The sequence below is a fragment of the Phaethon lepturus genome, unplaced genomic scaffold (genome assembly GCF_000687285.1).
Source record: "Phaethon lepturus isolate BGI_N335 unplaced genomic scaffold, ASM68728v1 scaffold6712, whole genome shotgun sequence".
NCBI lineage: Eukaryota > Metazoa > Chordata > Aves > Phaethontiformes > Phaethontidae > Phaethon > Phaethon lepturus.
The window spans coordinates 45,318-58,701 of record NW_010522505.1 but is presented as its reverse complement, the minus strand read 5'-3'; the positions used below and the strand labels follow the sequence as shown (position 1 = coordinate 58,701).

The window sequence follows — 13,384 nt, the reverse complement described above, 5'->3', positions numbered from 1 at the left end:
TTGCAGATAACAGTGAATTGGTAGATAAAAGTCACTAGACAGATATGAAAAGTTGTGCGTTCTAGCTTTTAGATTGAAAGTATAGCAGCTGGTTCTTGGTTAACCTTGTTTTTTAAACTCAAATATTATTTTGGAACATCAAATAAAAAGAAACAAGAGACAATAAGAATATTTTCTAGTAACTGCAGTGCATAACAGAATTCACTTGTTTGTCTCACTGATAGACAGTACGTGAGATGTAGGCTTTCCTTCAGTTGCAGAGGAAGAAATCTGTATGAATGCCAGGAGCATCTATTGAATGCTTTTTCTCAGACTATATGAGAAAATTTTCCCTTTTGCTTGCAGTGCTCTGAAAAGGCTGTCAAACTCCTATGTTTCCTATGTTCCTTTTGACAGCGTATCAATTTTGCTGCACTTATTTGTCCATATATGGGAAATTGTTAGTGGGACTCAGTCCTTTCCCTGAGTAGAATCCATTTCTGATGTACAGTTGTTAGGTCAGTTTATTAGTACTTTTTTTTTTTTTTTTAACAATCAGAAGCATATATATTGAATAATCTCTTTGAGGTCTGTCTTTGTATGATTTGTTTTTCCTTCCAAAATGGTAATGGGAATTGGAAACATAGCTCTGTTGAATAATCAAATTCCACATAAATGCTGTGACTTTATTTGTTTCTTCTACCATAAGCCCATGGAAACAAATTACTATACATTATTATTATTTGTATCCCATTCGTTTGGGAAAGTCAATATACGCAAAAGGCAAAAATGGTCTCAAAAAGTTTTCTAGTTAGTCATTTTTATAGTAAAATCCAAACAGTACATTGATGAGAGATGCTAAGACCCTTTCTTCTGTATGGCACATTATGAGTATGTAAGTTAAAGTAAGTTAAAATATATGTTTATCTATAGTTTATCATTTTTATATGTAAGATCAAGTTAAAATATACTTCAAACAAGGGGATCACTATTCCTTTTCATTTAGACCCTGAATACAACTGTCCCCACAATCTGTTTATGGTTCATTATCCTCAACCTAATAGATAATGGAGAATTCCCTTGCCTCTGCCAGAGCTGCTATGAAAGGTGAAGCCTTCTTTTATGCTTTGAGCGTGTCCTTTGCGGAGAGTTATGACTCATGGCGGAAGCAAGATTTGTTTAGCACTAGGTCTGCATTTCCTACCTGATAAGTATTATTTTTTATAGTCTTATCCACATGCTCCAGTTAGCTTCCGACTCTTTTGTACGCTGTTGCATGTACCGGCACTTGTGGCAAGACTTGGAGGCACCTGCTGCGGGTCTGGGTGTCCTAAGGCGAGATGTTCAGCTTTGCTCCCTTCCCACTGCATACATTGGGTAGGCTGTTCTGCTCCACGTAGGCGCTGGCTGGATGGGCCAGCTTCATTCTTCTTGGCTGTCAAAGGAACAGGACAGTCTACTTGGTTCAGGGGTTTGGGCTGTTGTTTCTTTTTTTAAATTGATTAAAACAATTTAGTGAAGGCGTATTTTAGAATTGACTAAGACATGAGATGAAACTGGAAAAAAAGGAGAGAGATTGTCAGAGGCAAATATTTCATCGTAAGGGAAGGAATTATTTTATCAAGTTTGAAGCAGTTTACCATGTCACTATAATCACTTGCTGGCAATATTAAAGTTTAGCTTCTGATACCTTTCAGTGCTTTATCAGGGGACTTGTCATTTGTGTAAGGTATCAGTAAGGACATAAGTACATAGGTACAGTTGCCTTTGTTGATGCCAAGGCATCATAATCCAGAAAATTTATGGCAGGATTTCAACTTCAGTATTGCCAGAAATAAAATTAATCCAAGGTGGAAGTGTCCTTTCTGAGAGTTCAGATCCTTCCTGGGATTGCTTTTCTCATTCCCTTCCTGCTTTTTTGCAACTAAGCGTCTACCATTTTTGGAAAACGTTGGCTATACTAATATACCAAACTTGCTTTTTCCTTTCTTATTGACTTGAAATTGAGATTAACAAAGTCAATTCCAAGCAAGTAGTACATACGAGTAACGATTTTTGTCCCAAAGAACAGCACTGACTTGAACAGTATGGAAGTGCTGATGCTCTTGCTTTGTGCAAGAGCCCATAATGACAAAGTATTCTTGTCAAAGTATATAATGAAACTATAAATTGTTTTCATGACTGCTGTGATATTTGGTCTCTTGCAGAGCACATTCAGAAAGTATTTAGTGCCATGTCTTATGTGAATAACATCAGAAATAGAAATATATGCTTTAGCATGAGCAGAGTCAAGTGATGGGTAAGAAGAATCTGCTGATTGAACATCATATTAAATGAAAAAAGTTGCCTGAAACTTCTGATAGGTAACATTTGGCCACTGCAGGAAAGGATGATGTGCACGTTACTCTCTCTGCCTCTTAGTGGGGAAAGGCAACGAAGCAGATCAGACTAACGCAGAACAGCTAAGATCTGCAAGTTCTGCTTTGCTTTGTGCATGAGCCCTACGCAATAAGAGGCGGTGGCTGGAGGGGAAGGCTCACCTCTGCATTCCCTCCCTGTTCAGGTGTTTGCAATATTCCTGCATTATTTCCCATTCTTTTGACTCAGCAAGCAGGTGTGTATATTATCACAGCTGAATTAGCTTTTACCTGTGCCAAAAGGGTATCATACTGTAATTGTTTCAGACTCAAGGTAAATTTTGGTTGCCACTCATGCTACCCCTTCTGCTGAAACATGTTCCTGTTTCACTGTCCAGGTGGGAGGCTGAGCCCAGAGGACATTGCTGGTAGCGAGGAGGAGGATGAGGGAAGGGGGCATGATGTGGGAAATGCTGCTTGCTAATTGAAAGCTGAGTGTTGTGGACAGAAGTAGAAAAGGGAGTTTTCAAAGGCTTCTTCCTTCTAGCAGTTTTCCCAGGGTTGTGGGTTAAATTCTGAGGTTCCTCATACTATTGCATATGAGGAAAAAGAGGAGAAACTTGAATTGCTGAATTCAGGTGAGCATGTGGCCTTACAAATGGATTTCAGGCTTCTGATACAACAGATTTCTTTCTTGTGATTGTTATTAATAGGCTAAGATGAGTTGTGGCAGACTTTGGTCTCGTGCAGACAGTCTTCCTCTGTCTTTCCAGAGAAAATCCAGTGCTGGCTGGGGTAGAAATGGCTTGTTAAAATTATTTTGGTTTTGTTCTCTTCTTCAGTATCTGGTGTGCAAAAGGAAGCTTGAAAGTAAAAAGGAGGCATTGCTAATCCTTTCCAAAGAGCTGGACACCTGTCAACAGGAAAGAGACCAGTACAAGCTTATGGCCAACCAGTTGCGGGAACGACACCAGTCTCTGAAAAAGAAGTATCGGGACCTGATTGTAGGTTGTTCTTTATGAATACTGTATATTTCGGGGACAATGATGAACCTCAAAAAAAATGGAAAGAAGTCCATAATGACTGCTGTAAAAACGTTTAGGTACTTGTTTACGGTAGTCCTGCAGTTGTACAGCCCTGATCATATTATTACTCATTTGTTCCGCATTGATGAGGTAGTGCCTGTTATGTAAGACACAGAAAGACAGTGCATGCTCTGAGGAAATTAGTTTCAGTCATAATTCCATTTAAAAACTGACTGCGGTATTATTATTCCACAGCAACTTAATGTACTGTTATGAAAAATAACGCAACATAAATTTGTAATGACCTGCTGTTCTAGAAATGTAAACAAATCTTCAGCCTAAGACAATTTTTTGAGTTGAAATTAATATTACTAGTATTAATCAACATGCAGTATTTTAGAAACAATTTTGATAACATTTTAGTTAGAATACGTGTTTTAGAATTTGATACACAAACTTAATATAGTTGCTGGCTTCAGAAATAAGTTGCCAATAAAGTATGTCCATTTATTTATTTGTAGGATGGGGATCCATCCCTTCCACCTGAAAAGAGGAAACAGGTAGGATTTATTTTTCAGTTGACATTTTTTATCTGCTGTGAAAGTACTTTGCAAAAGTGTGAAAATACTAACTAGAAATCTGGTAAAAAGTGAGCGTTTCTGTCTGTTGAAAAGCTCAGTCTTTAAACTGTGGCTTCTTGTGCTTTTCTCTAAATGTCTTACACTGAAATACCTGAACTATCATTAATTAGAATATATGGCTATTGCTTTTATGTTCACCTGAGACTGAAATTGGTCAGTGTACAGAGACTTGAGACTGTTCTTGTTGTTTATCCTTCTTGTATTGAGTCCTAAAATGGGTTCATGACAGGACTTCTCATACTTAAAAGCAATCTGGGAATGCATTGTCTGCATTCCATAACTGTTAATTTATTGTTGTTAGTACTGTTTTCCATTAGGTACTCTTACAGGTCACTTGGGCTCTATGAGTTATAAACGGTAAGAACAATGGTAATTGCATTTTATTTTTGCCTATTCACAGATTTTTTTGTTTGTTTGTTTGTTCTGGAGATCCATGTAGTGTGTCCTTGTTCTTGAGTGTTGGTTGTCACATCTTAAAACTAGCTTAGTTTTTAGAGAAAATGACACCCAAAACACAATGTGTGAGCAGGGAGAGGAGGACAACCCAAAAGAACAAAAATTGTTACTGTAATTGCCAGTCCTGAAAGTCTTTTAACCATGTTTAAATCATGGTTATTGTGTTCTCATAATGGATTGGAAGTTCTAGTTATCATCCTTTCCCTGGGAGTTTGCATATAGTACTTGCTGTTTTCTTAAAATTTTAGGGGCTTAGGATTTTGGTTGTTTTAAACTAAACTTTCAGAGGCAATATAATTATTCCTTCAGGCAATTAAACAAGTAGCTTCCAAGAAGTCAGTGGCTCAGTGTAGAATCATTTAACTTCATCATTATTTAGCATAATTTATTTGAAATTCTGTTATTTCAACAGAGTTCTAATAAAAGCTTATGACCAGATACAGGTTTGTGCATTCTGACTACTAAAATTGGAGCTGAAGAATATACAATTAAAAGGAAAAAAACAACGATGTAGTATATGGGTCATTACAGAGTTAAATAGGAAGGGAGATTTGTCATCCCATGGATGTTGTTCTAATTCATCTTCCATCCTTCAAAACAAATAAATCTGACACTTGTTTTCTAAAATACTAGCAAAATTTAGTGTAAACTCAGAACCTGTGATTATATTAAGTTTTGGCAAATCTTACCATGGTAAGTGCCTGGAAAACCATTTAATAATCTAGCCAGGAGTCTTCTTTTTTCTGAAAAAGTTATATATTCATGCTAGGTGACAGTGAAAGAAATAAAATCTTCTTGTCAAATGGGGTCATTTATAGGTGTCCCTAAGGACAATGTTTATGTTAGGTTGTACAGTAATAGACTGTTAATGCACTTCTTGAGTTTTCATTTTCCTGAGAAGTGTGCCTGTAGCATACAGGGTGGATAATATGGAGTATTTAGGGCAACCTTTCTGAAGAAGAGTATAGTTTTGCTTTGAGAAATGCATCAAAGAATAATAAAATAAAGTTATTAATATTTTGCCATTATTACTGTACGTACATTTCTTAGTATTTTCTTATCTAAGAAAGAGTGAAGTTCTCTGTGCTGTTTTGTACTTTTTCCATCCCCTTTTTGCCCAGCAGCCTAGTTGCCTTCTGGGAGAAGTTTGTGACCTCAAGTCACTTTATAAAAAGAGAGACCCTGATCCTATAATGAATTTTGTGTGACACAAAAGTGCATGCTGTTCTCATGGTCAGAAATGAGATGAAAACATTATATGCTGAACAATTTGCTATCTGTTACTTTTCTTTACCGCAACTGAGAAATTATTGTTGTAATTGCAATCTAGAACCTTAATTGTAATAGCTGGGTTGGAATTGCTACTTTCTTCTCCTTCATCTCTTCATTTTCACCTTTATTATCAGTTACACTTTGTGACTTCTTAAAATACCTTGTTTTCCACACCGTGCCTTCTCTCCCTGTTTTGCAACACAGAATTTTCATGTTTTATATGGAAATATCATGTAACCAGGCAATTTCTATCAGCAAGAGGTTAACTCAGAATGTGTTTTTGTAAAATTGGTGTTACTTAAAGGTATCTTAACATGCAGTGCTCTGCAGTGTTTTCCCTCTCAAAGCTGTGTGTGCAGTGGAACGCATCTCTGACATAATCCAAAGGTTGCTCCATGTGTATTGCCTTCTGCCAACCAACAAAAGCAGGAAATGAGAAACTGTGCTACTGAAATCTCTTTTCCTGCAGTAGGTGTTTTACCATTAGCATTGTTACCACAGCCTGTGAGCTGTCAGTGCTTTCCTGGCCTCTCTTACCAAACATTCACAATTAAATGCTGTGCTTGAAGGTAGTTTTATGTCTTGTGGTAACAGGCGTAGGGTAACCTTTGGATAAGTAATGGAGGGGTGAAATGTTTCAGGAGGGTAGGAATAATGAAGAGTTGATTTTGATGTTAAAATTAACCAGAGATAATAAACAGTAGGGACTCCCCATTTTGAAAGGCATATTAAAATGTCTACATAGCCTTTGTTGTGCATGCTAGATAGATAGAAACTCTACCATTTTGCAGTGGTGTACATTTATATGCGTTTGCTGTGATATGACTTTTTTATGACATTGGCAAACAACTACTGGATATCTGTTGGACAGTGTTTCCATGCTGGGAAACTTAAAGAAAAAAACATAGATGAGATTTCTAACTTGATTTATACTGACTATTACTTTTGTCTGCATTGCTTACATTTTCAGTATAACTTCAGTTTGGGAGGAGCTTTGTTGTTGAAGTAACAGATCAGTGAATCCTCTGACCTTCTATATGAAAGGGAAGTTCTTTTAATACAAATGAGATCCTTTGAATAAACAAAAGTGAAGTAAAATGCATGGTTAGGAAAATGACTGTGCTGGGCCACAGTCCTAAATATGCTTTGCTTAATTTGATCTTAGTGAGACCACTCAGTTGGAGATAATGGGTTTGCAGTGGGGCTGTGTGTCAAGAATAAAGTCACAACGCATATGTTCACTGGTGAGGGCTTATATTTGTATTTTACATGTATGAGGAACCTAACTGAATGGAGCTAAACATCACAAGATGACAGAATCGTTAAGGTGGGAAGGCAGCTCTTGAGATCAACTAGTCTAATCCCCCTCCTCAAGCAGGGTCGCCTAGAACAGGTTGCCCTTGACCATGTCCAGTCAGGTTTTGAATATCTGCAAGGATGGAGACTCCACAGCCTCTCTGGGTAACCTGTTCCAGCACTTGACCATTCTTACAGTAAAAAAGGGGAGGGGATGGTGTTCAGATACCTGCAGGTATTGGGGTGGCTAAAGTCCCTCATGAGGACCAGGGCCTATGATCATGAAGCTTCTTCCAGTTGTGTGAAGAAGGCCTTATCTACTACTTCTTCCTGATCAGGAGGTCTATAGCAGATGCTCAGTACAACAGCACACATGTTGATCTGCCCACTAATCTTGACTCAAAAGCTTTCAGCTGACTTCTGACCTGTCTGAAGGCAGAGCTCCATGCATTCCAGCTACTCTCACATAAAGTGCAACACCCCTCCTCACCTTTCTGCTGTCCTTCCTAAAAAGCCTGTATCCCTCCGTCACAGCACTCCAGCTGTGTGAACTATCCCACTGTTTCTGCATGATCCCAGTGAGATTGTAGCCCTGTAACTGCACACAGTCTTCGAACTCGTCCTGTGTGTTCCCCATGCTGCATGCATTAGAGGCCTCAGAGGGGCATCCAGGTGTGGTGGTTTGGCAGTACAGGCTTGAGAGCTTTCCCCACAAGGCTGTTCTGCAGGCACTTCCTTCTTTACATGCCTAGGCTCAAAGGAATTGCACTTCAGCTCAGTTGCTTTGTGAATTGCTATGTCCTTCTCTTCCCATCATCCCTGGCTCTTCGCTTGCCTGCCCTATCCCAAGCCTCCGTGTTCCTTCCTCCATAATTTCTAGTTTAAAGCTCTCCTTATGAAGTTGGACGGCCTGTTGGCAAAGATGCTTTTCCCTCATGTAGTCAAGTGGATCCTGTGTCTTCCAAGAAGCTGTTGAGCTTTAGAGAGAGTGCTGTGGTCATAAAAACCTATTTGAGGCTTCTAATAATGAGCCTCATAACATAATGATGACATAGTCCTAGTATGGAGCATAGCTTGATAGCTACTCTTTTTGCCAGGCAAAAAGTCTCATCAGAGATCCCGTGTGCATCTTGCCTGAAGGTGGTCCTTAACTCTTGTTACAGTTATCTGTAGGTGTCCCAAGGTGGTTCATTCAGATCAAGACTCTGACTGCTTCAGCAATCATTGGCATCACAGCAGCATGCTACCCACTCACCAAGATGTTGGTCAGATAGCTTGACTTCTGCGAATGAGTAAGTTCATGAGCGTGGCTCATTGGGGCAAGCAGAACATCAGAAGGACTGGAGGTACCAGGCAGGAATATGTTGTGACATACCAGAAATGGACCCATTTTGATCCCTTTTGCTTCCAGCCTAATGTACTCAGCTGTCACAACTCACTTTTGAAACCAACTTCAGGGATTACCTTATGACCATTTTTGACATCGTCAGAAAAAAAGACTAGTGTGACTATGCGACTATAGTGTGACTATTTCTTGTTAATTAATGAATTTGGGAAGTTTTGCTAGTCTTGTGCTAAGGCACAAAAGCTGCATTCAGAGTCCTATGAGATAAAATCTTCAGATAAAATAGACTGCGGGGTAAGCAATCATTTTGTATTTATCTCACAAGGGTGCTGTGAAGATTAATGTGATTTCCTCCTCTCTTCAGAGGGTCTGAAGATTAAAAACATTACACATATGCCAAACTTAGACCTGCGCTCTTTGCTGTGGTTTGTAGGTATGTTTGATTCCCAGTGTGAGGTAGCAGATGGAAAATGGTGAGATTGTTTGCCCTTGCAACGCATCAGAGAGCAATATTCCCATGGATTTCAAAATATACCTGCTCTGAGAGCATAGCTGGTAGAGGGATTTTGGTTTCTGCGCACTGAAATTTGCTGTTCCATTGGTAGGAGAAGGTGGCAGTACACAAAACCCAGAACTTCTTAGCCATGCTATGAGTCATGCTTTGTGAAGTGACACTGTTGTTTCTTCAACATGTAGGTTCTGCAGTAAACATGAGGCTAGGAGAGAAGAAATGCTGATTCTAATGGGTGTGATAGTCACTATGCTAATCTAACACATGCAAGACTGGTTGAAAAGGAGGGAAAAATTATTAATTTTATATGTCTACTGCTCAAATGGCTTTTCAGTTCTGTTAATCCACTCTGTAAAAATTCCAATCGCTGAGTGTCTTGAAGGTATGTGAGCGCGAGCGACTCTTTCTTGTTTTGCAGAGCCTTGTCAAGTTTTGACTGGTGTGCTTCTGTGGTGGGATTCCTGCCTGATTCTCAAAGCGGCAGGTATTCAGAGGAGGAGAGGATTTTCTTCGCTTGTTTTATGTCAAGTGACTGCTTGTCAAGGCTTTGATTTTTTGCTGTTGTTTTTCTGTGGGGAAACATGACCCATATTAAGTGTATTTTGTTTAGTATGCCCAGGACCTATAATTTCAGAAGTTTTCTCTACATGGTTTTTCAACTTAAAGAGAAAAATACAATGACTTTTGGTTTTTATTGTAGGGAAGCTAGTGCTAGGGGGGATCATCAGTTCTTCTACCTTGGAGTGAACAGTGGTAGTTGGTAAGCAAAGCAGGTTTTCCTGTATTAATTCAGCCATTGCAATCATGTGAACGCATTGGAGGAGAAAGTGCAATTAAATTTGCTATCAGTCACACCCATCAAGTGTGCTTAATGTTTCATCAAGCTTTTTTTTCTGCCAGCCCTATAATTCAGTGTTCTTCGTTTCAAGGTGTGGCTGAAACAAACGTAAAAGACTGTAAACTGCAGTATAGAAATGCGTGTTTGTATTTTTAAATATTTTTTAACTGTAAAGATATGTTGAAAGTTTCCCCGTCTTCCACCTTGCCAAATTACTTCTTCAGGCAGTATGTAAAGGCAGAAAGTCCTTTTTTTTTTTTAATTCTTTTTTTTTTAAGTGTCGGATAAGATTTATGTGCAAGAGAATTGAGAGCTATATTAAAGACTCTGTTACTATCCATCATTTTTAAAGTGGTGTGGAGAAAAATAACACTGTGTATGTGTGGCTAGATTTGCAAAATTGTTAAAGGAGCCAAATTTAAGTGTAGTGCGTAATGCCAGGGATGGCTATTTGGAGTTACTTTCTCCCCCTTTTTCTTGGGTCATTGGTCAGTAGTGAGCAAAGATCTGATGCTGTCCGACAGGTATTCGCTGGCATATGTTAATAAATATTTATAGGTATTTTTGTCAGTCATTTCAGATGCTCACCTGTAGCTACAAGTAAGGTTGTCTTCCACTTTCTATCCCAAAAAACGCTCTTGCAAATTTTAACAAAGTCTAAGTGGAAAAGGGTGAGGTCTGTGATCCCATCCCATTGAATCTTTCACGCTCTGGTCTGTTCTGATTTAGGGTGCTTTTTTTCCCCTGTGTGATAAAGGTAGGCACTTCCCACTCGGCACTTTCACATCAATCTTTTTCCCCTTTCTTCCTAGTGTCTGGTGGGATTGTTGGCTATGGTCACGTTTGCTTTTGGTCAGAGGAAGAAGGAATATGGGGACAGTTTCTTATGTCTAGTACTGCAATGGGGGTTTGGACTGCACTCAAATCGTACTTCACTGAGATGGTGGTCAGTCACTAGAACAGGCTCCCCAGGAATGTGAATTCCAAGCCTGCTGGAATTCAAGGACTGTCTGGATGATGTTCTTAGTCATATTGTTTAGTTTTAGGTAGTCCTGCGAGAAGCAGGGAGTTGGACTTGATGATCCTTATAGGTCCCATCCAACTTGAGATATTCTATGATTCTGTGATACATGCAAGCTTCCTGTGACAGACAGATGTAAAACAAATACCTTGTCATGCTGCAGAGGCTCAAGAATACCTGCCAGAAACTGCACGTTGCCAGAGGTGGACAGAGCTCTAGAAGGATTGCCTGATACTGGGCAGTTAATCAGAGACTTGAATGAAGCACTATCTGTTATTTCATATCAGAAACAGCTGCATTGAGAGGGTAGGAGAAACAAACATTTTGCACTGCTGTGGGTTGTTGCAGAGGCGAGACAAGATGAGGCAGCATAAAGTTGTAGATCTCTGCATCTTTCCATTACCCATGGCTCAGAAATCTCTCTTCATCAGTACTTTGGAGTTAGTTTTGAATAGTGTGAGTGAAAGAAGTAAAGTCTCTGATAGTTACAGGAATCTTAAAAAGACTTCACCTAGAATTAAAAGAAACTGTTGAAGAAATTGAGTCTAGAGAAGCTGAATTTGGCTAATTTTCAGAGAGTTGTTCTCTGTTGCACGGGTAAATGATACGAGCTTTATTGTCTGCTGAAGTAATTTGTCTTGAATCTCTTAAGTGAATTCTGTTTTTGTTCTATGAATATTGAAAAGAAGTTGCCAGGTGGAAAAATTAATCGCCTTTCTCCATGCATAGATTTCTCCCCTTTCTTCAAAAAAATACATGCTTACAGGTTCACGAAGTCAGTCCTCCATTGTTAGTTTTATCATCTTTCAACCATATGGTATGTTTTCTAATATATGCCAAAGAAATGGTACCAAGTCCAGGTGTTGTTCAACATATCCTCTTGGCTGGCTCTCTTTAAGCCCAGTAGAGCACTTTGGAAAATCAAATAATTCTCCTTCTATCCACATTTAACTGAGAGCTTTAATGAGGTCTTGCCAAAACCTTTAAAACTCTTAACAATCTAAATTATACATTGTATGGAACCTCTACGCCAGGGAAATGAATAATTGCTGGAGACTAATTCAGTGACATAGCTTGGTTGTTTTAGTTTAAAAGAAGTATAATGGAAGCTTTGCATTAAGGAGCAAGTCTATACTTAGCTCATTGTAATGCTCTTAGCATGCTTAAACAAGGCTGTTTTATTTTGGTGTTTAAAATTCTTCATTTAAAGTTTCTTACAAAAGCCGTATCTTGAGTATAAAGGTTTTTGTCACGTTAAGTCATTTATATGACTGACAAATAAAATTCAGCATAGAATTGCAATCCCAGAGAAATGGTTTTAAAGGAAATAAATCTGAACAGGAAGATTTAGTATAGGCATGGTAATACCTTTCCTGCAGTTACTGGGAGCTGGGTTTTGACTACAGACTGCTAGAATCCTGGTGGTGTGGCTGTAAACACTGATTAGTGAGCTTGAGTTCTTCCCAGGTGTTGAAATTACATGTGCTATTGCAGCGTTAGGAGTTGTTCAAATTCACCATAAAAAGGGACTTTATAAATAGAAGTGTTTCAGAGAGGTTTGTTCCTTTTAACTAACTCAGACTGGTGTGGTTGGATAGCCTTTATTGAAGTCAGCTTTTTAAAAAAAAAAAAATAATTGCATCTGAGCAGTAGCCATAGATACTTCACTTTAAATACAATTTCCTGCAAACATGGGTTCTTAGTTTTCTTTCTTTTAAACAGCCATTAAGAAGTATCTCTCAAAACTATTGACTGAATGTGTTCTGAAGCTCCTTGATTCCTTCAATGTATGAATGACTATTACACATTGTTTAACCTGTAGAGAAAAAAAGTCATCTACCAAAGCATACTTGAGGAACCTTTTGCATTGCTTGAATGGTTGCTGTCTTGAAAATAAAATTAGAGGCAGCTTAATTTTGGCCCTATAACTGGCTATTTATATTTTTTGCTATTACACTCTTCCCAAATTATTTATTTGCAGTGTTCAGGTTTATCAGTAGTTTAAAAATGCTTTAATCTCATCCAAAAGTGTGGGAAACCTACCTTACTTCTGAACCTTTGATTTCAGAGCACCAGAACTACAAAAGCTGTAGCAGTGAATTAGACTTGTTGTTCATCAAGTAGGATATATCAGTTTCTTGAGTTATTTTTCCTGTTTAAAAGTTTGAAGCTATTGCTATTTTAGACCAATTGGAATTTGGAGCTGGCTTCTTCATATAGTAGCATACCAAAGTTTCAGTTATTATAGTTTAATAGTTTAGTAGTCTAATCCTGCAAATGGTCAGATGCATGCATAACTATATTCATGTTAATATTCATGTTAGTAGTTCTCTTAAATACAAAACCGGATGTGTGGAAATAGCAGTTGTTAGTAAACAAGGGGAAAGGTTGCAGGAATGGCTGTCAGACACCTTGTTGGTTTGATAGTGTATGAGTTTTAAAGATAAAACTTACAAACATGCTGTGAGACTGTCAAGTGGTAGTGAGAATGACTGTAAAAGAGCAGGACTGAAAAAGAAAGAGATACATCAAAATAGAGAAATGGAGAGGTTGAAAGTGAAACACAGCAAATAGGGAATCTAAAACTAAACCTATAATACCAAGAGAGAATTAGGAACAGTGAGTTAATGCACTGACCTCAAA

At 38.4% G+C, this 13,384-nt stretch overlaps 1 protein-coding gene across 1 annotated transcript in view; it reads left to right on the top strand.

The window, feature by feature from the left end:
* Window positions 1-3,178: 3,178 nt before the first annotated feature.
* CCDC149 (coiled-coil domain containing 149) overlaps window positions 3,179-13,384 on the top strand; it is a gene marked incomplete at its 5' end in the record, with an annotated part of 39,045 nt that continues 28,839 nt past the window's right edge. Inside the window, 2 exons of the mRNA XM_010281820.1 lie at window positions 3,179-3,340; window positions 3,883-3,921. Of these exons, the coding sequence (XP_010280122.1) occupies window positions 3,179-3,340; window positions 3,883-3,921 (201 nt within the window). The remainder of the gene's footprint in view (window positions 3,341-3,882; window positions 3,922-13,384) is intronic.